The sequence below is a fragment of the Miniopterus natalensis genome, chromosome 11, assembly GCF_054644295.1.
Source record: "Miniopterus natalensis isolate mMinNat1 chromosome 11, mMinNat1.hap1, whole genome shotgun sequence".
In the NCBI taxonomy this organism is placed as follows: Eukaryota; Metazoa; Chordata; class Mammalia; order Chiroptera; family Miniopteridae; genus Miniopterus; species Miniopterus natalensis.
Window position 1 is genome coordinate 16,794,750 of NC_142091.1, and position 23,099 is coordinate 16,817,848.

The 23,099-nt window shown below is 36.3% G+C and overlaps 1 protein-coding gene across 3 annotated transcripts in view; it reads right to left on the bottom strand.

Annotated features, from left to right (window-relative positions):
• Positions 1-168: 168 nt before the first annotated feature.
• Positions 169-23,099, bottom strand: part of GRIA4 (glutamate ionotropic receptor AMPA type subunit 4) — a 326,475-nt gene continuing 303,544 nt past the window's right edge. Inside the window, exons 15-17 of one of the 3 annotated variants that reach the window (XM_087821568.1) lie at positions 7,155-7,269; positions 4,502-4,636; positions 169-405 (exon numbers count right to left, since the gene is read on the bottom strand). In XM_087821568.1, coding sequence (XP_087677694.1) covers positions 241-405; positions 4,502-4,636; positions 7,155-7,269 — 415 coding nt within the window. In that variant the 3' untranslated portion in view covers positions 169-240. Of the gene's footprint in view, positions 406-1,867; positions 4,637-7,154; positions 7,270-13,115; positions 13,231-23,099 lie in introns of those variants that run through there. The other 2 variants (XM_016207445.2, XM_016207446.2) reach the window with 2 other exon arrangements.

Genomic DNA, 23,099 nt, shown 5'->3' on the forward strand with positions numbered 1-23,099 from the left:
GTGAAGGTTGTTGCTGTTAATACACCCGGCCCAGAGCCCACCCCCCACTCCCCGAGAAATCCTAAATGGTGAGTTTTCCTGATAGAAAATCTGAGTTCGGGGCTCCGAGCTGAGCTCATGCACACGTCGCTGCCGCCGCCCGAGGTGGGCCGGCCGGGCCCTGCGCGGGGCCTGCCCGGGGCTGCGCTCCGTCAGTCACCACCACAGTGTGATTAAGGCACTCAATTATGTTTTTGGTTTTTATGGTAGGTCCGATGCAATGACAGCCAATCCTGAACTTTGTCTGATTGCAGTTCCAGCGTGGACAGCCTTTGGGCAGTCGGGCGTCAGCACGCGGCCGTTCTCACCCACGCTCCCGGTGATGGATAACCTGGCTTTGTTTCTTATGGCTTCAGAAAAGGTCAGCTGGGGGCATGGAGAGGAAACAGAAAACAATGCCGAGGGTTACACTAGCTCTGCTTCTGCCACGCCCGGTGACACAGCAAACACCGACATATCAATATTAGACATCTGCATTTTTTTCCACATTTTTTCGGTCATGTGAAAACTGGTCGTCAGGGGGGACGGAGCTCAGCTACGGGGAGGAATGAATCAGTCTGGAGTTTGTGGTGCTACCTGGTTAAGAAGTCATTCTAGAATCATCAGACTAGGTCTTGGTTAGCAAATCTGGGAGGACACCCCTTCGAGCTTGCTGCACGCTACACCCTAATGCTTCTTAAAAGCTCCTTTAGATCTTACGCTGTTCTTTCAGCCTTTTTGTCTTGCTGGGAATTGTCTTTAACAAGGATTTATAAAATCTCTTGCAAGGATTATACTCTTAAAATTGTGATGGATTGTCTAAACAAACGATATACATGGAGTGCTCACGACAGATCTTCCCGTTTTCAGAACGCAGATCTATCCACAGACTTTCATTCATTCACACCCGTTATAGACATGACCCAAAACAGCACGTGAAGTCCATTCTCTACCTAATGTGGAAGCTAAGGCACATTAAGGAGCTGTAAGTGCTTAAAGGGGTGCACTGAAAGGGGGCACGTTTCAATACCTAGAGAATGGTCATCACTGGGGAGCTTCCCACATTGAGGTTTTAGGGTCAGGTCTCTGAAATCCTCATTAAATTCTTGTTCTGTGTCACATTAGGTAGCAGATAGTAGTAATATGACACAGTGGAGAGACAGGTGGTGGTGTTATGTAAACCCACTGTTCACTCATTGTCTTTAAATTCTTTCTAGAGCTGAATTTTAATGTTTACTCACGAGGAAAAAAAAGTAAGCAAGATATTACCTAAATTTGTTATGGATTAGATCTTAACTTTCTCATAACTCATAATGTATCTAACTTCCCTACTGTGAATGTAAGTTAATCTTATTTTTTAAGAAATTCCATCTTGTATTTATTCTGCCATGAAAGTTAAATATTTGAACAATTATACGTTAAATAATGAAATTAATAATTGGATTAAAACTGCTATAATGAAAAGGTTTAGAGATCAGGCACCCTGATAACTTTAGAAAGTTGAAGTCAAATTGCTAGGCAATGGCTCATTTATGATAAAAACCAAGTCATTATCATAGTTCTGCTTTAGTGAACAGCCTCAAAAATGAATACTTATCTTCATAATTAGAAGTCAGGAGAGAGTCTCTACAGAAACCCTACTCATCACTAAATTAGAACAAATGAAGACCAAAGTCTGAATCTTCTTCTTCAGATTCCCTTTCAACATTTAATACTAAGTAAAATAGATAATTATTTTTTAAAATTAGTTCAGTATTTAATTTTTGAAGAGGATATACTAAAATACAATTAATAAAAGGAGCGTGCTGTTTTGAAGGAATTTCTGCAGAAGGCTTTGCAATAAAATCTATTTTTGTTTCTTTTCTTTTGCCTTGGTGAGGAAAGGAAAGCATCCAAAAGTAGGAGAGATCGCACGTAGTTCTGAGTATTCTCTCCTCTACAGATTAATGCAACCAAGTGTAATAATTAATAAATCTTTGTCAACTCCTTAATTTCTCTTTAAATCTCAGCATTCTTAGTTCTTAGCATTCTTATTGCCTATTATATCTTCCAATTCTCCCATAGAAGGTCATTTCTATTCATCTTGATGTGAACCTGTTGAAGCTGCTCAAACTGGAAAAGTTTCTTAAAAATTTCCATATGTCTGTGTCTGGTTGGATTGTTGTGGCTGATGGCCATGATTTTAATTGTATGTGTTCTCCTTGAGGGATGGTCATTTTTAAAGTTGAACTCTACAATATATTGAAGGTTTTAGGTTTTGTTTCTGAGATTCTGGAACAATATTATCTAAATTGTCAAATATTTGCATAATTATGGCCAACAGAGTTTTTGAAAGGAAAAAGCCATTTAATATGGGAGTGCAACAAAAACAACTTACTTTCAAGGCTTCTCTACAGGTGCAGATCACTTCATTTACCCTGAATTCCAATATGTCTTTTAAAAAGTCATATGGAAATTAATGCTTTATTTTTATATGAAATTTATTGTCTTAAAAGTTCAACCCCAGCTCTAAAGGCAATTCATGTGATGAACTGCAATGCCAGATTCTGCTTCTGAAAACATTATTAGATGTAAATTGTATGTACATAACCTGGGAAAGTTCATCTCTTTTTAACAACTTCCCAGAGCTTTGTAATAAACTGGCATCCATGAGCATTTCTTTCTGGAATTTTCCAGTATTCTTTTTTCCTTTGCTTCGCTTCTCTGCCCTTGGACTTTGCTGATGGTTGGAATGCTTTGCTATGCCAAAGAAAAGTAAATTTTAATAAACTGATTAAAATTTTTATTGAAGACATCTTATAAAATTCATCTCAAAATGAAGTCTAAATAATTGGCTGTGAAAACCTTTCAGGTTTTGTTCTTCTCATTCGGGAAAATCTCTCCTCAATTCTGTAAATATTAAGGTGAAAGCATTCTTATAATGGCCCAGGCTTTGATACCATCCTAGTTTGTTGTTTTGCTTTTAGAAAACATGCTCAAAACATTCTGATCTGAGTGAATTGAGGGTTTTATTCTTAATTTTTTCCCACAAAATTGGGAAAGAACCAGTTTGGGCTTACTTATGTGCAGTTATACTCAGTCATTGATTTCTAGAATGTGGATAAAAGCAATTAGATATTGTTTTAAGATACAAATATTTCAATAACTTTTATATGAAGAAATAAATATTAAAATCAAGCACGTTTGCCTGGCATAACCTCAGGTGTATATCTTACTATGAAAATTATATTAGGTTTTTTACATCAAGCATGGAATGTCTCTCCTGGGTTTAAAGACTCTTTTGTCATTTTAATCAGAATGAGCAACCTATTCAGCTGGCTGTTATATATAACTTTAGGAAATAGGTTTTAGAGACCTGATTTTAGGAAGAGCAATAACAAATGCTTTTAGATCTTATTTTAAAACCACTTGCAACCACTAGAGGAAAAAAGTAGTGGACATTTAGGTTCTTCCAAAATTATCTCTCCATCTCCTATTATTTCACTGAATGCCCACAATTTTTTTTATTGTGGTGTGATGAGAGCATGTGAGTAAGTGCGGCTGATCTGGCTTACTTAAAGCAATTGAAATAAGAAAAAAATCCGCAATAACTCACAGCAATTTTTATCTTTTACTGCGTTCAAAAGCACACATACTGCTGATATCTCTGATGGAGAAACTGCTATATTGTCTAAAGTGTCTGACCACCTTAGTGATATTGTGAACATAAAAAGCTGAATTTCATCTAATAAACTCTAATAAACGTGAATTGTGGTCAATATCCTGATGATCACTCCTGCCTGAAGGTCTGGCTCAAGGACTCCTGTCAGATGAGCAAACAGCTGGGTTTTACTCTTTAAAAATATAGAGTGATGGCTAATGTAAAACAAATTAGAATCGGAGCTCAAATGTGTTGAGCATCGACTCTGCTCCATGAAGCTTTTGCATATAATGTTTCTCAGAAAGCCCGATCTGGCAGCTGCCTGAGCTTTGATCATTTGAATCAGGTTTTATGCTTATTTTGTTAACACTTATTTTAAAATTTGATTGTTCCGGAGAAGATCAGCCTAGTCTATGTACAAAGAAAACCCAGATCCAGTTTCCAATTCCTCTCAAATTTCAGGTAGGATACAGTGTTTAGATCATTTCACAGAGTGATTCTGCGGGTTTGTTTTTGTCTTTCGGGCCCTTTCAATGCAGATCTCTATTGGCAACATAAAGGTTCAAACAGAACATCTGCAGCCAAAGAAAACCGAACCGCTTTGCACTGAAGTTGTCGGAGTTATGAAGCTCTAATGAGAAGCAAGCAAAACCACCACGGGACAGACAGGTCACAACACTGCGTTTACAGGATGCATCACCCACTCACTGTAGTAGGCCCTAAGTCCTACCCCTAAATTTTAATACTTTCGGTTCCATATACGTTGTAACCTTCTCTATAGGTTGCTAAATTCTGGGTATTCTGCGAGGAAGTTGGGTTAAAAGTCTGTGCACTCTTTGCCACCTTCATTCTCTTCGCTTCTGCCCTGGACTTGTAACAGAACTCTATCAAAGCCACCAGCATTGCCAAGCCCAGGCCGCCAACCAGAATGTAGAAGACGCCTGCGACGTTGCTCAGGCTCAAGGCACTCGTCTTGTCCTGCGGAGGGGATAAACACACTTCAGTTAACTGTGGAAATGTCACATCCAAAGGCAAAAGAACACATGAAATCCAAACAGCTAATTAACATAAATGCTTAATTTAACCTGAAGTTATTTACATGTATAAATCACTGATGCAGGTTTACGGATTTAAAACAAAGCTTATAGCTCTCAGAAGTAAAATTAGGATGATTACCAATAAATTGGGTGTAATTACATTCAATAAAATCTGTAACACTTTATCATTAGCTACGCAACGAAAACCACTCTCCTTAGCCATGATAAGCGTTTATGTATTTACGAAGGGTGGCAGAAGTGGGCCTATTATTATTGTTAAGTTTGAGAATGACATGTTTAAGACACAGTTACATGGAAAGGGGACCTCTTTGGGTTTTCCTGTCATTAAAACATACTTTTAATGTTGGAGATTTCCCTCAAATAAATCTAACTTCACATTTCCTAATTAAGGAACTAAGGTTTTTTAAGCTAGCAATTTCACATTTTGTTCATCATTACTTTACCAAATATATACAAACAATGTGTTGGGGTACACATTGTTTGTTCTTTCAGTCACATCTGTATGGGAAATCTGGAAAGTGTCACTTTTGCATACTATCTACTATTTAGGATTGATTACGTATGCATCACACAGGTGACTATTTTAAAAGAGAACTTTAAAAAATACACAAGTTACCATGATCAACTGAGAAATAAATTATGTATGGACCAATTTATATAACTACTTTTATTGATTTAAAAATATGATTCCATTTCCACTTAAAATGTTTAATCAGGTAATATTTTAGCCATAGTATTCTCCAGAACCTTAGTATACATTTTATCTCATAATAAATTCAGAAATAGTCAAGCATATGTTTGAAAGATATAAAAATTATAACAAGAATTCAGCACTTTTTCATAAATTGTAAATATGCATATTATACATAACATTATTTGAAAAGTATTTTGGGTAGACTACCTGAAGGACACTCTCTGGCCATCATCTTCTCAGCAGTATGTTTTGTGCAAAATGTGATTTAGACACTTAAATCGTTTTAATAGGAGAGGGTTTGATTCCAGAGATGTACTATGTACACTGTCTAGTTAGCCATGACATCAACTGATTGGGCCAAAAGTTTAAGGTAACTTCATTTTTAAAATAACCACTCAAGTATTTATGCTTGACATAAGGATTTGAGATAACTATTTCATTATTTGGCCAAGCTTGTCTCATTCCACTCTGGTTTAAAGGCAGATAAAAGTGATTATAAGAGAGGGATAAGCCCTGAAAAGGGATCAATTAACATTACTTTGTCCCTTTGTTAAATTAATTGAGGTTCTCTTATTTAAGTCAGTCACTTGTTTAATCTTAGAATTATCTATATGTATCATCTATCTATCTATCATCTATCTATCTATCTACCTACCTATCTATCATCTATCTATCTATCTATCTATCTATCTATCTATCTATCTATCTATCTATCTATCTATCATCTATCTACCTATCTATCATCTATCTATCTATCATCTATCTATCTATCTATTATCTATCATCTATCTATCTATCTATCTATCTATCTATCTATCTATCTATCTATCTATCTATCTATCTAATCTATCTATTGATCTAATCTATCTACCTATCTATCATCATCTATCATCTATCTCTATCATCTATTTTTTTATTTCTAAAAGAAGATAAAGAGAAAATAAAAGAATATTCTAAGAATCCTCAACCATGGCTTTCAGGCACTGTTATTACATTCTATTAATTTGTGCAGTATTTAGATTTACTGATAGGTTGTTACATTTTTTTTTTTCTTTAGAATTAAAATACAAATATTTCTAACATTATTTGCAACAGAATCAGGCTTATAGTTTCCTGCATTGTTCTCAAAAGAATTCATGAACAAAAGATCTTAGAACTTGAGGCTACTATTCATCAACACTGATTTCTTTAAATCATTTTGATAGAATAGAATTGAAGGGTTCACTCTGTTGCTCTGTCAGCACAAAAACATAATAGGGCCTCTTCAAACTAAAGTGGAATGGTTGGCAATATAGTGACCAAAAAAGACTGAACTTCTGAATAAGATAATTTAATATTTAAAATCTTTTTCTGAATGACTACCGATCCATTTCCCATTTTTTTGTTTTGACCATGCACCTGTTCTTGAAATAATACATTTCATGGTCTTTGCCTCCAAAGTCATAAAAAACTTAACCCAAAAGCGCTACTTTTATTAGTGGTACGTAAGTTTGAGACTAATATAAGGAATTTGTATTACTTTTATATTTTTGTAGTTAATTTAAATTTAATTTATTTAATATTGGGGAGCAGGTTGCAATTTTCTGAAAAGACCGTCCCTGTGGCTGAAATTTATGGTATTAGCTTCGAATTTGGGTGGTGTATAGAGAAACATTTAAGTTTTTACTGGGTCCATATCCTTCATTTTTGACAATTGCTCCCGTTTTGTGAACACCAGAGGCGGCCCCGAACTGCAGCGACTGACCTTGCTTCCAGAGTCCTTGGGTCCGCATTCACCTTTATCGTACCACCATTTGTTTTTCAGCTTGTCTAAGACGCCTGCCTCACTGAGTTTCAAAACGGCAAGGTTTACAGGAGTTCTTCACGTGGAAAATAACATAAATAACATTATATATGTTATTTTATGTTATTCAAGTAAAACTGCATTAGAATCGCATGGCAAAGTGACAGAGCAGAGGCCACAGGGGGCGCTGTGTCTTGCACTGTAGGCCCAGGTTTAGAATCAGACACAAAACTGGGGCCTGCTCCATCGCTTTAGGTAACAGGCACATACTGCTCGGGAGGATTTTTAAACAAAACGTATGCAATTACTGTGAATCCAAAACTATTGGCCTCGGTTGGGTTTCTCGAGCGTTTATAATTTCCCAGCATGATTGTATGTCATTCAAAACCCAGAGCTGATTTTTTCTCTCTTTCTGCAAGTGTCTGCAGGCTGACAGACGGCTTAAATAGGACTGGTTTCATCTCTCACGTGCATATGATCAGCTGGAGGGATTTTAGTTTATGCTATAAAAGGATGTCTACACTGTCCATCATTAAGTGGGTCCCTTCACCTCTCTCAGCCAGGACCGAATGGAAAGAGGAAGGTGACTCAGGTGTCCACCTCATGCAGCTTCTTAATAGACACAAATAGGTAAATCATTATTGTAAAGTATAAGCCCGCGCTGACATTTTCCTTCTGAACTTCACTATTTAACTTACACAATATCACCAGAAGCAATTTGCATCCCTCTTGTGTCTGCCACATTAATCAAAGCACAAAGGGAAGTGGCCATAATATACTTTACTAATTCTTACCAGTAAACACCTGATGGGTTAGGGGTAAATAAGATTCTGATCAATAAACAAACTCCCTGTACTGTGAAGCGCCATCTCCCTTCTCTGCTCGCTTGGAGCCCTTCAGTACTAGGTGCTTGATAGGGAGTCTCCGGGAGAGGGTCGGGCGTCGCTCCGCATCAATGTGCCAAGGACACTAAGGACTGTCTGCTTTCGTTCCCGCCCTAACCTCTGTGTGTACAGAACTCGGAAGCTGGATGGGAAGCAGTAACTCCCAGCCTCTCCTGTTGTTACTGTGTTTGTGGTTGGTTTCTTTCTTTTTGTTATTTTTACTTTTATAAACATTCAGAGAGAGACTTTCGCGCTCCTCTTTCCTTCTCGATGCTCCTGAGGCCGCTGCACTCATTCTGTCTGGCTGTGGCTCCTCACGGCTCTCCCCTAGGAAATGTAGAGTGCATTCAGGGAGACGCAGCTGGCATTTTCCTTGGTTATCAGAAAATGAATTCCATAAACTTATCTACAAAACTAGGTGCTATATTTATAATGATGGTGATAACGATAGCTAACATTTACCGAGCACTTACTATGTGCCGGGCATTGTGAAAAGCATTTTACATGCTTAGTTACTATTACCACCCGAATTTTACAAACCAGGAACCAAGGCACAGAGGGGCCAACTCATCTAGTCACACAACTGGAAATCAGGATTTGTAACCGTCCGACTTCATAGCTGTGCAATTACAAATGTTAACAAGGGGAGACTCAGGGAATGGGGGTTCTGGTTGAATTTTCTGGTTAAGAGTTAAATTAAAAGCCATTTATTTTGTACTGTTGTTTCCAAAAAATGTTTCTAAAATATGTTTTTCTTTTTGTCTATCAGATCTCTGAATACAATTTAATTTTTGTATGAATGTCGTAAGCTCTTACAAAGTTCATTGTTCCATTTAAGAATATGCATTTGCCGCATTCCTAGAATATTGTTTTTTTGGATTAAAATCTAACATGAGCATGATTTAACACTTTCTACTAAAAGCTGAATTTGGGGTGAGGAGGGCTGAGGTGGGGTGAGGATTGCGATTAGCTGGGCTGCTCGGTTAATTTAGCCCCAACCCGAGGGCTACCTACAACCCCCCTCGCCTCCCTTTATGAAGTGCTTATTACAAAGCCACACTTCAGGCTGGTCGGTGAACTGCCAGCTCCTTGAAAACAGAAGCGGCATTTCATTCATCTTTGTAGAACAGTATTTGCCAGGGTATCTACTGAGAGTAAGGGCTCTTCTATAAAGTGGCTACATTCCAACTATTTTGAATCCAGAACAAGCTTTTCCCTTCAACTGATACTCTAAGAGTGTTTAGATTCCTAGGCCAGCTTGCTAAAGCCTTTTTAAACTATTCGGTGCATTATCTTAGCCTGTGTTACACTTTTTGAATAGGTACAATGGGAGGAGGAGGAGTTCGTGCTGAAAAGGGAAAGACAATGAAAGCAGTTTCCAAGTTTCTTCGGAAGGGGTGGCTGAAGGCAAATTGAGCATTAGGTAAATGCTGCTGGCTTCTCTCGCCCCCTTCGTGAAGTCCTAATTTTCCCCACCCCCTTGACTTCCCCCTGCCGCTCTGTCCCTTCTGCTAGTCACTGCAGTAGCTTGGTTTTAGACGTAGGATTAGATTGGAATTTTGAATATAAGATATTTATTAACCAAGCTTACTGGTCAACTGGTGGAATGTCAGGTACTGAGCAAGGAATTCATTACTGGGAGATCCCTCCCCGAAGGGTTAGCTTTCCTTAGTGGTTTTTGTTTACCACATTTTCCCTGTGCTTATGAATTCATATTTTCCCATAATAATCCCTTTAGTCTTGCACTGGTTTCCATGGCTGTGGCAAAGGGAAGGAGGCCATTTATAAGTATAACATATTTTAAAGTCAGGAATGGGCTGTATTTTTCAAAAAGCTAAATTAAAAACTGGGTATTATGTGATCTAATATAATTCCTGAAGGACACAATATTTGATAATTACATTTACAAGATGATTTTTACATGAGTTATCCACACCTATGAGTGTGTCTATTTTGATATACATAGGAGGAGAGTAGAACCAGGATTAAACAACTCCCATAAAAAATTGGCATAAAATTCTGGGTATGGTTTGTGCTCAGGCTAAACCATATCAGATTAATTAAAGGGGGAAATAAGGTTTAGACATCGAGATGATATTCTTAAATTGGTTCACTGTCAATGAGTAAATTTCTGTTTTTTATTCACGAGAATGTATGAATTTCTTATGATCGTCAAAAGAAGACCACATGGTAATAATACTATCAAATGAGTGAGTTTTCAAACGAGTGAATTAATACCCCTGAAATCATGTCTTTCCACTTTATTTCATTTAAAAAGTAGGGCATTTTCCCTTGTTTTTTGGTAAAATTTTACATTTCAGTGTGAAGCCTCTTGGCTCAGGGCTGCCCTGCTGGGAACTTCGTGCTCTGGGAATGCCTGTCGGGTGAGGGGTGGTGCTAATGATTTGCAGCCGTGGGGTGTGACTGGAAGTGGCCACAGTGGCTAACAGTTCAGTTGCTGTTACACTAAATCACAGGTCCTTGAGGGAAAGGACAGTGGGTAATCCTCTTGGTCCCCACAGATGCGTCCTCCCTGGTTACAGTGCTGGGAACCGCTCAACGTGTGGGACAGCTTTCCGTGGTCCCCCTTGGTTTTCTCCTGCCAAGGTTTGGTCTTGGACACTTGCTCGTGCAGAGACCCCTGAATGTGCATTTCCCCTGCAGCCTTTAATCAGCTCGTCCGCTTGGCTTTACAGCAATCGGAGGCTCAGGACCTGTCTTTCCCTAAGTCAGCACTTTTGCTCCTTATTTTACCTCTTGTGAGGACGATCAGGCTGAATGGGAGGCACAAGATAAGTCCAAAAACAAAATCAGTCACCCGACGGGGGTACAAAACGAAAATGGAAAGGCAGAAGCTGCCTCCTGGTAATTTCCTCTGAACTAAGTGAGGTCACGCAGCCGGAGCAAGGCCACTTCCGCCACCCATTCAGAGTCGGGCACGGTGAACATTTAGGCTGCAGCCCTAGTCTCTCGGTGATAAGTAGTATGTCAATATATAACCTGCTGGGAACGGTCTCTAGTATGAAAACAAAATTCCTGAGGGGAAATAGGACATAATGCAGTTTCATTCGAGGGACCATTTGAGGTTAATTTTTCATAACATTTTAGAAAATTACTTGTTAAGATTTGAAATAACGTTTTAGAATACCATTTGGTGGTTCATGTTTGGTGGAAGCAATGTACCGAATACCTACGAGAACAGCAGTTTGAGTTTTGGAAATTACAAGGTTAGGTTCATATTTATTTCTTTGGACAACAAGTATTTACTTCGTGTCCATTATGTACCAAACAAACAATGCGTTGGAGGCAAACAGGTTAAAATCCGACTTAGTTGCCCAACTTTATTTAAATCAATTGAAATGACTCTTGTTACACACATTTTCCATTGTGTGTTCATTTCTGCTTCTGCTTGCTTGGCTTTTTCTCTGGAGAGTCTTTCATGTACACTAAAATGGGGCTTCGTTATTAATTTTTTGGAAAACTTTATCTGTTAAGCCTTGTTAGACTTCTATTTGTGATTAAAAAAATAAAATTTGCAAGTAAAATTTCTCTAATGGAATAGAATATCTTTGTTTTTGTTTTCTCTGGTGCTATCAGAGCACATTTTCATACACTTCTAATTTGCATAAATTAGTGTAAACTGGAATAATTCTCTCTATATATACACATATATACATATACATATAATGGAAACTATCAGAACATTCTAGGCAAGTTAGGGCTCCAAAATATAAAAAAAAATACTCCTTAAGAAAACCTATGGTTGGTCCCTCAAATGGAGCTGCCCGGGAGGGGAGCCAGCCTAAAGGAGGCCCTGGGAACTCCCTCCCCTCCAGCCTTTCTCTGCCCTTGGTCTCCAGGGCTCACATGCTCTCTCAGGACAGGAGATGGGTGATCAGGGTTGGTCCAAACCATTGGGCCGTTGCTTTCTCTTTCCTGCCTCCCTCTGTGGCCAGAATATTCGTTTGGCAAAGCTTATTCATCATCCTCCTGCGGCTGGACTAGCTTTTAGATGGGAACACACAAGTGAGATGAGTTTGAGAGGCGCTTCTGCTTGGGAGTGAGGGGGATGTTTGTGGCACTGAAAGAGGGTGAAGTGAGCAGCCATCTGACAGATGCTCCCCGAAAACTGCCTATCTTTGTGGGTTGGGTGGCTGAGTGAGAGAATTTATAGTCCAATCAAGAAACTGAGGAGAAGCAGGGCTCCTTGTTTCAGGCAATTCTCTAGATTTTAAAAGGAAGACAAGACTGTCTACTTCTGAATTTGCAATATTCTTCCACACCAATTGCAGCTATGTAGGAACAGAAAATGCACTCAGAACAGTCCCACCTCTGGACTGTTTAAGTCTATCCACTAGTGAAGAAAGGTTCTGGGACAGTAGGTGGTATATTCTGTTAATCGTATACCTACTTTTTTCTTTAGACACTGTTTAGAAATTAAATATTATTTTCTACAGCTGGAAATATGACATGGAGGCAGGGAAAACACGCTGAGTTGGTCTTGTTTTTATAGTTGGCTCACTTTGTAGTTTGGTCCACTTATGGGAGGCAAAAAAATCTCTAGTTCACATGACTATCTTTGATTTACTATTTAACTTATTTAATGGAAGCCTGCGGGGTTTAGATCAGAGTAACTTTCTGGCAAGTACGCAGATCTAGGCGGAGTGACTGCTGTCACTTAAAAACATGTCATAGGACTTCTGGCGAACCTCTTCTCTTCGCCACACCGCCCTTTCAACACCTAGCGTCCCTCCCCGCTTTCCAAAGCCAAGGGTTAGGGAACTAACAGGATTTGGTCCACAGCTGCTTCCGAGCCAGAGATTTTCAACAGCGGTTTTAATGAGGTTTGTCAGTGTGTCCCCAAATCGATAACGGCGGCAAATATTTTTGCTTTGACAGTAATTGCATACTTTAGTTGTCGCGAAGGGGCTTGACTAGCAGTCCCGACGGCATTCGTAGGCCCGGACTAGGGTCTCCCAGCAGATGCACCTATTACTTGACATACTGTTTACCCGCTTTTGGTGACATTGAGGCTGACCTTGGAGTCACCTCCCCCGCTGCCACATTCTCCTTTGTCGTACCACCATTTGTTTTTCAATTTGTCCAAGAGGCCTTGTTCATTCAGTTTTAAAACTGCGAGGTTAACAGCATTTCTTGAAACGATAAAACATATTTTGTAAGAAACTGCACAGCCGTTAAGATGTTAGAAGGAATGAGGGCTTAAGCTCTTTCATAAGCTTCTCCCAGGCGCTAAATAAACCTCTCATTTCGGCATCCCGCAGCCCCTTGGGCAGGGCCCGAGCCAAAGGCAATCGCAGCTAATGTCACACTGGGTCAGGCATGTGGCGTTTAGTGCTGCTCACTTTCGCAGTTTGTTTATTGCCAAATAACCGACATCATCATCAACCAATTACATGGATTGTTGTTTTTTTTTCCAAAACAGTGATAACTTGGATTTACTAGTAATTGAGAAAATACTGTGTCTTGAATTCCTTTGCCCGAGAATGTCAACCATCTAAAAGAGACTGAAATGAAAATTCATTCCCAGAAGGAAAAATATAATGGCATGAACAAACCAACAAGCAGCCGCTAATTTTTGTGTGCGGATTTCCCGACAACGGACTATGGCTTAATTACCATCTCCCTTATTATTTGTGGGAGTCTGTTTGCCTGATCTTGCTGGTCTCAGAATCTAGGATTTTTATGTTTGGTTCAGTTTCCCGGGCTGGACGTCACAGGATAGTCCAGAGAAAGGTAGTAGCAGCTTTTAGTAAAAAGTTGTTATATTTGAATTTTGTGTTGATTCTTAAAGGCATTGGATGCTATTGAGAAACTCAAATCGCATAGCCAATTTGACTGTTTAAATTAAGTAGCCGAACTCTAGGAAGTCATGCCACATGCGATGTGACTTTGCAAAAAAAAAAAAAAAGTTCTGTACATTAGATTTCCTCCATGTTCATCTCTGTAGTTTAGGGGGCAGAGGTAGAATGTCCTAATTATGCTCTAAAAAGGTTTATAAAAAATTTCACGGGCTTTTGTCTTCCACGCATTTGGTTTCTTTCTTACTTTCGCGAGTTACAGTTTTTAAGTGAGCTGTCTCTTTCAAGAGGTTTTCCCGGCATTTAATAGAATTTCTGTTAAATCTAGAGAATAGCTTAGATACTGAGAGAATTTGAGTACAGTTTGTGCTATGCTATTCGATAAATACTGAGTTTGGTGATGACTTAATGCCAAATGAATTAATGAAATGAAACAAAACAACCCCAGATAAATGATGAGCACTTGAAATTGATCATCCAGTTGATTAATAAAAACTGATTAGATTCAGTTCGCTACAAATCAGCCTTTTAAAGTGTCTGTTCTCTTAATATGTGTTTGTAATATTTCAAGTAATCGACGTTCATTTTCCACGATGTTCGTGTTGTGATGGTCTGATCCACGTGGAGAGTAAACATTTCCCACGAGTAAACCACACTTTGAGAGTATTAACTCTTTTTAAGAGTTAGACTGCCGTTTACTAAGTGTTAATTAAATAAGTAGCTGTTTCCACATTCTCAAGTAAGTTCTGCATAGTGGTGTAAAATAATTAATATGCTTCCTAAAGTAAACAATATCAGGTTGTTAGTTTAATCACCAAAAGGACCAGACTGAAATGTAGCTGCGTATTCAATGATGATAGAGATGTCTATTTTTATTTTTAATGCTGCTGAGTGAAAGAAGCTGCTTTAATTTATTTTGTGTCCACAGGAAACTAAATTTGTCTTTCAATGATTTAAACCTAACTGCTAATTTGTTTTTATTTTTGGAGAAAATTATTTTTATAATCCACTTTTTAGCCTTAAAATTCATATTAAATTCTTTAAAAATAAAGTGACATCCCAATTATTTTATGCATTGGTTTAGACCATTCCTTTGAAAAACTAAAATCATTTCATGAGAGGGTTATTTAACAGGGTTATTAGCCATATCCAAAGACAGTTTCACAGCACAATAGAAAACAAAAAGGCAAAATAAAGGAATGGGTAAGGAAAAAAAGCTTTACATTGAGAAAACTGTTTGGAATAAGCTTTCTACAAAATTATTCTAAGACATTGTATTTCTAATATCATCTAATAGGCCATGTAAAAACAGTTTAGTTTCACACTGCTATCCATATATGTGTGTGCATATATATCTATAGTTGGTTAATATAATACACTTGACCAATAGGTAATTCACTGCTCAGTTCACAATTAATCCATGTGTTCTCCTTCTAGAATCATGTGTTCCCTCAATAAAGTCTACTTTATCCTGTCATATGTAAAATTAATTTTTCTTTAATGATGTATAGAAAGCATTTGGTAATTAACATTTAGGGATAGTCTTCAGGATATCAAGATTCCCTTGCTTGTTAAAACTGCATGTCTTCTACAATTGTCTGAAGATGGAATTTCTTTGTATAATCAGTTCAGGTCCAAGGACCTCTTTAAATTGCTACTTAAACTGCAGTATAAACCACATATATAAGGACCACTTGAACATGTGTTCTGTTTCATGGAATGCATTGCTTTTACATGCTATTAATAAGAATCAGCAAATGACTTTAAAATATATATAAAGTTACTTCACTCAGTTTGCTAGCATAGATTAAAAGGAATTTTTTATCCAGGCAAAAAGGAAACAGAACTGAGGGAGTGATCGTAAGCAAGACTAAGGCGCTGGAAGGAGTCAGGTACATGAGGGACCTAGGAGGCAGATCCTTGCTGCAGCACTTTCTCATTCCTTGGGACTCCCTTTCATGATTTCAGACATAGTTTTCAGAAACACATATTGATAAGAAGGGAAGTTCTTCTCATTAAGCATCAGAGAAGCTGTCATAGAGATCTGCTCAACATATAAGAGATAGAAGAAAAACATTATGGGTTCTTACCCTCTACCTTTCCATAAATAATTTATCAGTAAAGTCTATAGACGTGAACATGCTTTTATGTTTACTTTAGGCTTTGCTCATTATATTTTCTTCTGGACCATATTTATTACAGTGTAATTTTTCTGTTGCTGAGGTTTTAAAGTTTGCACCTAAGAAAATGTCTACCTAAGTAAATAGAAAAAAAATTAGAAGTGTAAGTTCGGTGAAGTATTTTTATGATTGCCTGGATTTGGAACATTATTGTAAAGGACTAATATACAAGCCTGGGATTTATTCATTGTCTGCACACAGAATATTTAGGGCATATATAATTTGTAGAATAAATAATTTGCAATATTATATTGAGTCTAGTTAAAACAAATTCAGTTACATTTTACTTAATAATATTATCATTTCCTTGCTGGTGAAGATGTCAATAATGTATGGGCCTAATCCAGTTTATTTATTTAAACTACTGTATAATTTTGCTAGTGCTTTTATATCCTTATAAGAAAGGATACATTAGTTACATAAAAATGAGAAAGTCTCCTCAGTTTTAAGCCTGTGCTGTCCTAACTAGAGTGATCTTTTCATACTAAACTCTCTATAAAATTTAAATATCTGGTATTAAAATGTCCAGAATATTTACCTGAAAGATGCTAAGAATGTTTTTCATAGTTCCAAATGCATCTTAATATATTTTTAAAGTTTTAATAAAACTTAAAAATTGTGTGAATCAAGAAATTTTGTAAAAAAAAAAAAAGAAAATCTTTTAAAATCAGCAAAGGATATTGGTAGATAATCCACTCAAGAAAAAATACAAATCATGTATAATACCCAACCTTACTTGGAATTAAAATAATGTAAATTAAAACAATACAAATTCATTTTTTGCCATTCATATTGGAAAAGATAAAAGTAAAGATAATATTCAATATAATCAAGAATTTAATAAGATGAGTGTGTTCTTCATATACTGATGATAGAATTAGAAACTAGAAAGAAATAATATGGCTTTATATACTAAAAGATTAAAACAATTCTTACCCTTGATAACCATTGATAATAATTCCCCTTTGAGGAATCAATCCTAAGAAATTAATCAATGATGTTGATAAAGTAACATAAATCTCATAGTACATTTATATGGCAAAACATTGAAAGCAACTGACATGTCCTACTGAAGAGGAGAATTAATTAGATATTGGTGCACAACAGTGGTCCTCAAAGTTGGTATGAGTATTAGAACCACTTATTACAAATATAGATGCTCAGGCCTAGCCTTGCTAAATCAAATTCTTCTGAATTGGTTGCAGAGTTTCTACATTTTTACAGAGCTCCCTAGGTGATATTATTGATACACACCAATGATCCTTATGCCTAAATGTTTTACAACTATTAAAAGTTTTTAATAAGAGAAAATGCTTATAGTATACTAAGTGAAAAAAAAAAATTTGTATATTCATTGTGACCTTAATATGAGAATAAAATATTACATATATGTTAATGGGAAAATATACCCATGGAGGGATTATAATTAATTTGAATTTCATTTTGTTCTTTTAAGTTTCCCCACCCACCCCAAATTTTCTACAATGAGAAGTGATACTTTAATAATCAGTAAAAAACAAACAAAACCCATCTCAATTATTTTATAATATAATGTCTAATAGAATTGTTTTTATGCAAACCAAAATATATATTTTATTTTGCATCAAAAAATTGAGGAAGAGGTAGAATTTAGGAATTATGGAATTATCCTTAAGAATCTCAGAAAGACATTCATTGTTCCTAATTATGTGGTTTACTTTGATCCACTTGGTTTTGTGTCTGTAGTCACAGGCTGGAGGGCATGTGATGAATTTGGCTTCTACCATGGTGCTACCTTATTTGAGGGGAACAAGTCAGGCAGAGAAGTGTGAGTAATGTACCAATTAGGAGGCCTACCCAATCAGATAGGATCTGCAGAGGTTAATAGAACTCTGAGTGGCCCAGAGAGACGACTTGTGTTTCACACATGGTTACATAAAGAAGGCAGTTTTCCCCCTAAAGCTGAATTAAATGATTGTGATTGGGAATAGACTTGAGTCCTGCTAAGTGGGCCATTAAAAAAGCCAAAAAACATACATCTCTGGTTTTACAAAAAAAGATGCCATACTGGCAAATACTTTAGAGATCCTAAGAAAAGAATATATTTCAATTTTTTGAAGGAATTTTTAAAAATTTAATTTTTAAAGATTTCCCACATATTCACTCTCTCTATCCCTTTTTTAAAGTCAAACTAAAATCCACAATTGGAAAATTCATTTGATTTAAACTTTGTTTTGCAACAGGGAAATATATGCAGAAATTTTTTCAGGACTACTCTGATAAGAAAATAGTAATTTCATAAAAAATAATTAATAAACAACCCTGCATAGACTATTCATTGTTATTTAAATGAGGTTGCATTGTCAACATAAAATCATATAACAAGATGAGATGGGCAGGGAGGAGAAAAATCATGTGAGATTTGACTTCTGTGGTTTAATTAGTGATGTCCCCCCAAATAAAGTTGGATAGAGGAAATTAACAGAAAAACAGAATTTTCAACAAACCCAAGAACTTTGTATAAAGTCAATAAGTAACTCTGAGAAAAAGAACTGTTTTATCAATCAAGAAAATATAAAAATTAAATACAAATCAATAGGTTGTCAAATGATAAGGAGTTAAGAACTAAATCTAAACATGTCTGATCTTAAGGAAAGGCATTTGGGTTCACAGTTCCACCCTTTAACAGCTATTCCGGCCTGGAAGAGTAACCAGTACTCAGCATTATCAATGCTCCACTAAGTTTTCCACTTAACTTGTAGCTGTCTTACTATTTTTATTCTCAAATTACTCCTTCCAGTAAACAAGCACAAGACTCTTTTAGCTTCATTAGATTTGTGCACTAATTTCCAAAGACAGAATTTGAACAAAATTGCTATGCAAATGTTTTTAGAAAAGATAATTAAGTTTTCACTCCAGTTTGCTTTATGCAATGGAAAGATTTGTCTAAATGGCACTACTGATCAATAATTTAGTATCAAAATTAAGAGGAAATTTTTTTTATGTGGAAAGACAATTTAGACCCAACATGATCTATAATGATCATTTGAAAACCACTTTGATAAGACATATAGGCAATTAAATTAGTATATAGAGACCTTTGTGTTTCATACTCCAGGTGAATCAAAGAGAACTGAAAAATTCAGTAGAGACTGGGTTAGATTCCAGGCATTGCCTCTAAACAGTGGGCTCTTTGGAATTTGCCAAATTCCTATTTGAGAGCAAGGTCTGAAAAATGTGATTCTTTGAAGGAATATTGTGATTTTTGCAAGGATCTATGCCAGTAATTTAGTTTGAGCACTAGCTAGAGTTTGTGACAAATGAAAAATTTAATTATATTTTTACTGTTGAGTGTATTTTCTATTTAACAAATATTTCATGCAGTTTAGTTTCATTATCTTGTCAATTTTTGGTCACAGTAAATTTTCTATTCTCCTTTGGGTCATGGACCTCTTCTAGAAGTAAATGAAAGCTATGGATATTTTCCCAGAAATTATATATAAACTTTCAAAACCACAGACTGGCATACAATTACAAGGGATTCATAGACTTTGGAAGGGCAATCATGAACACAGATAAATATCTGTTATAGATTCTTATAACAGTTATTTTAAAATCAATTAATGACTATACTTTCCAGTATATCTATTAAAGGTAAGGTAAATAAAAACATTTCTACACTGAAATCAATGGATAGATCATCCAGACAGAAAATCAACAGGGAAATGGTGGCCTTAAATGATACACTAGAACAGATGGGATTTAACTGATATCTTCAGAGCATTTCACCCGGAAGCAGCACATTGTTTTCAAGTGCACATGGAACATTTTCTAAGATAGACCATATGTTAAGACACAAAACAAGTCTTAAAAAATTTAAGATTGAAATAGTATCAAGCATCTTCTCTGACCATAATGGTATGAAACTAGAAATCAATCACAAGAAACAAAACTGAAAAACACACAAAGCCTTATGGAGGCTAAGAAAATGTTAACAAATAGTGAACGGTTTAACAATGAGATCAAGGAAGAAATCAAAGGATGCCTTGAAATAAATGAAAAAGAACACAAAACGCAAACTATGGGACTCAGTGAAAGCAGTCCAAAGAGGGAAATTCGTAGCATTACAGGCCTCTTTCAAAAAACAAGAAAAATTTCAAATAAAAAAAGTCTAACATTACACTTAAAGGAACTAGGTAAAGAACAATAAACAAAGCCCAAAGTGAGTAGAAAGGAAATAATGAAGATCAAAGCAGAAATAAACGAAATAAAGTCTAAAAAAACAACACAAAAGATCAATAAAACCAAGAGCTGGTTCTTTGAAAAGATAAACAAGATGGACAAACCTTTAACCAGACTCATCAAGAAAAAAAAAGAGGACCCAAATAAATAAAATCAGAAATGAAAGAGGAGGATTAATAACAGACTCCACAGAAATACAAAGGATCGTAAGAAAATATTACAAACAACCATATGCTAACAAACTCGACAATCTGGACAAAATGGATAAATTCTTAGAAATATACAATCTTTCAAAACTGAATCAGGAAGAATCATAGAATCTGAATGGACAGATTACAACTAGTGAAAGTGAAGCAGTAATTAAAAACTCCCAACATATAAAAGTCCTGGACTGGATGGCTTCTAAGGTGAATTTTACCAAATATTCAAAGAAAAACTAACACCTATTTTCAAACTATTCCAAAAAATTCAAGAGGAGGGAAGACTCCCAAGCTCATTTTACAAGGCTAGCATCATCCTAGTCTCAAAACCAGATAAAGACATGATAAAGAGAGAAAGTTATAGATGAACATAGATCCAAAAATCCACAACAAAATATTAGCAAATTGGATCCAGCAATACATTAAAAAGGTCACACACCATGACCAAGTGGGATTTATTTTGGGCATGCAAGGTTGGTAAAATATCTGTAAATCAATAAACATGATACATCACATAAAATGAAGGACAAAAATCATATGATCATATTAATAGGTGCAGAAAAAGCATTTGATAAAATATAGCAGCCATTTATGATAAAAACTCTCAGCAAAGTGGGAATAGAGGGAACATACCTCAACACAATAAAGACCATATATGACAAACCCACAGCCAACATCATACTCAATGGGCAAATCTACAAATGTTTCCCTTAAGATAGAGAACAAGACAGGGATGTCTTTCACCACTTTCTCCACTCTTATTCAACATAGTACTGGAAGTCCTAGCCACAGCCATCAGACAACAAGAAGAAATAAAAGGCAACCAAATTGGAAAGGAGGGAGTAAAACTCATTATTTACAGATGGCTTGATACTGCATATAGAGAACCCTAAAGTTTCCACCAAAAATACTACTAGAACTGATAAATGATTCCAGTAAAGTAGCAGAATACAAAATAAATATCCAGAAAATCAGTTGCATTAAAAATTTTTTTATTATTTTATTTTATATATATATGTGTTTTTATTGATTTCAGAGAGAGGAAGGTAGAGGGAGAGAGAGACAGAAACAACAATGGTGAGAGAGAGTCATTGAGGGTCTCCTGCATGGCCCCTGCTGGGGATCAAGCCCGAAACCTGGGCAAGTGCCCTGACCTGGAATCCACCTAGATTTCCTGGATCGTAAGTTGATCCCCAACCTCTGAGTCACTCCAGCCAGGCTCAGGTTGCATTTTTATACACCAATAATGAACTATCAGAAAGGGAAACTAAGACAACAATCCCATGCACAATTGCTTCAAAAAACGAAACAAAAAACCAACAAAAACCTAGGAATAAATTTAACCAAGGATGTAAAAGTAAAAGACCTCTACACAGAAAATTGTAAGACACTGAAGAAAAAAACTAAAGAAGTAACTAAGTGGAAGCATATACCATATTTATGGATAGAATCAACACCATTAAAATGTCCATCCTACCCAAAACAATCTATAGATTCAATGCAAATCCCATCGAGATATCAATGGAGTATTTCACAGAACTAGAACAAATATTCAAAAGTTTATATGGAACCACAAAAGACCCGGAATAGTCACAGCCATCTTGAGAAACAAGAACAAAGTTGGAGGAATCACGCTACCTGATACCAAACTATACTACAAGGCCATAGTAATCAAAACAGCATGGTACTGGTATAAAAAGACATATAGATCAATGGAACAGAATAGAGAGCACAGAAATAAACCCATACCTTTATAGTCAATATTTAACAAGGAGGCAAAAACATACAAGGGGATAATCTATTCAATAAATGGTGCTGGGAAAATTGGACAGATAGGTGAAAAAAAAGGAAACTAGACTACCTTCTTACACTGTACACAGAATAAACTTAAAATGGATTAAAGACTTACATGTAAGTCTTGAAACTATAAAAATTCTAGAAGACAACATTAGGCAGTAAAACTTTGGACATTTCTCATAACAATATTTTTTCTCCTATGTCTCCTTGGGCAAGGAAAACAAAAGAAAAAATAAACAATGGGACTACATCAAACTAAACAGTTTTTACACAGCAAAGAAAACCATCAACAAAATGAAAAGACAACCCACTGAATGGAAGAACATATTTCCAATGATACATCTGACAAGGGGTTACTATACAAAATTTATAAAGAACTTATACATTCAACACCATGACATGCTTGCCATGAAAAAATGGGCAAAGGACCTGAATACACACTTCTCCAAAGAGGACATACAGATGGCCAATAGACATATGGAAAGATGCTCAACATAACTAATCATCAGGGAAATGAAATTAAAACCACAATGAGATATTAGCTCACACCTGTCAGAATGGCTGTTATCCATCAATCAATAAACAAGTGTTGGTGGGGGTGTGGAGAAAAAGGAACCCTCATGCACTGCTGGTGGGAATGCAGACTGGTGCAGCCACTGTGGAAAGCAGTATGGAGTTACCTCAAAAGATTAAAAATGGAATTAAAAATTAAAAAGAGATTCCACTTCTGGGAATATATCTGAAGAAACCTGAAACACTAATGTGAAACAATACAGGCACCCCTATGTTCATTGCAGGGTTATTT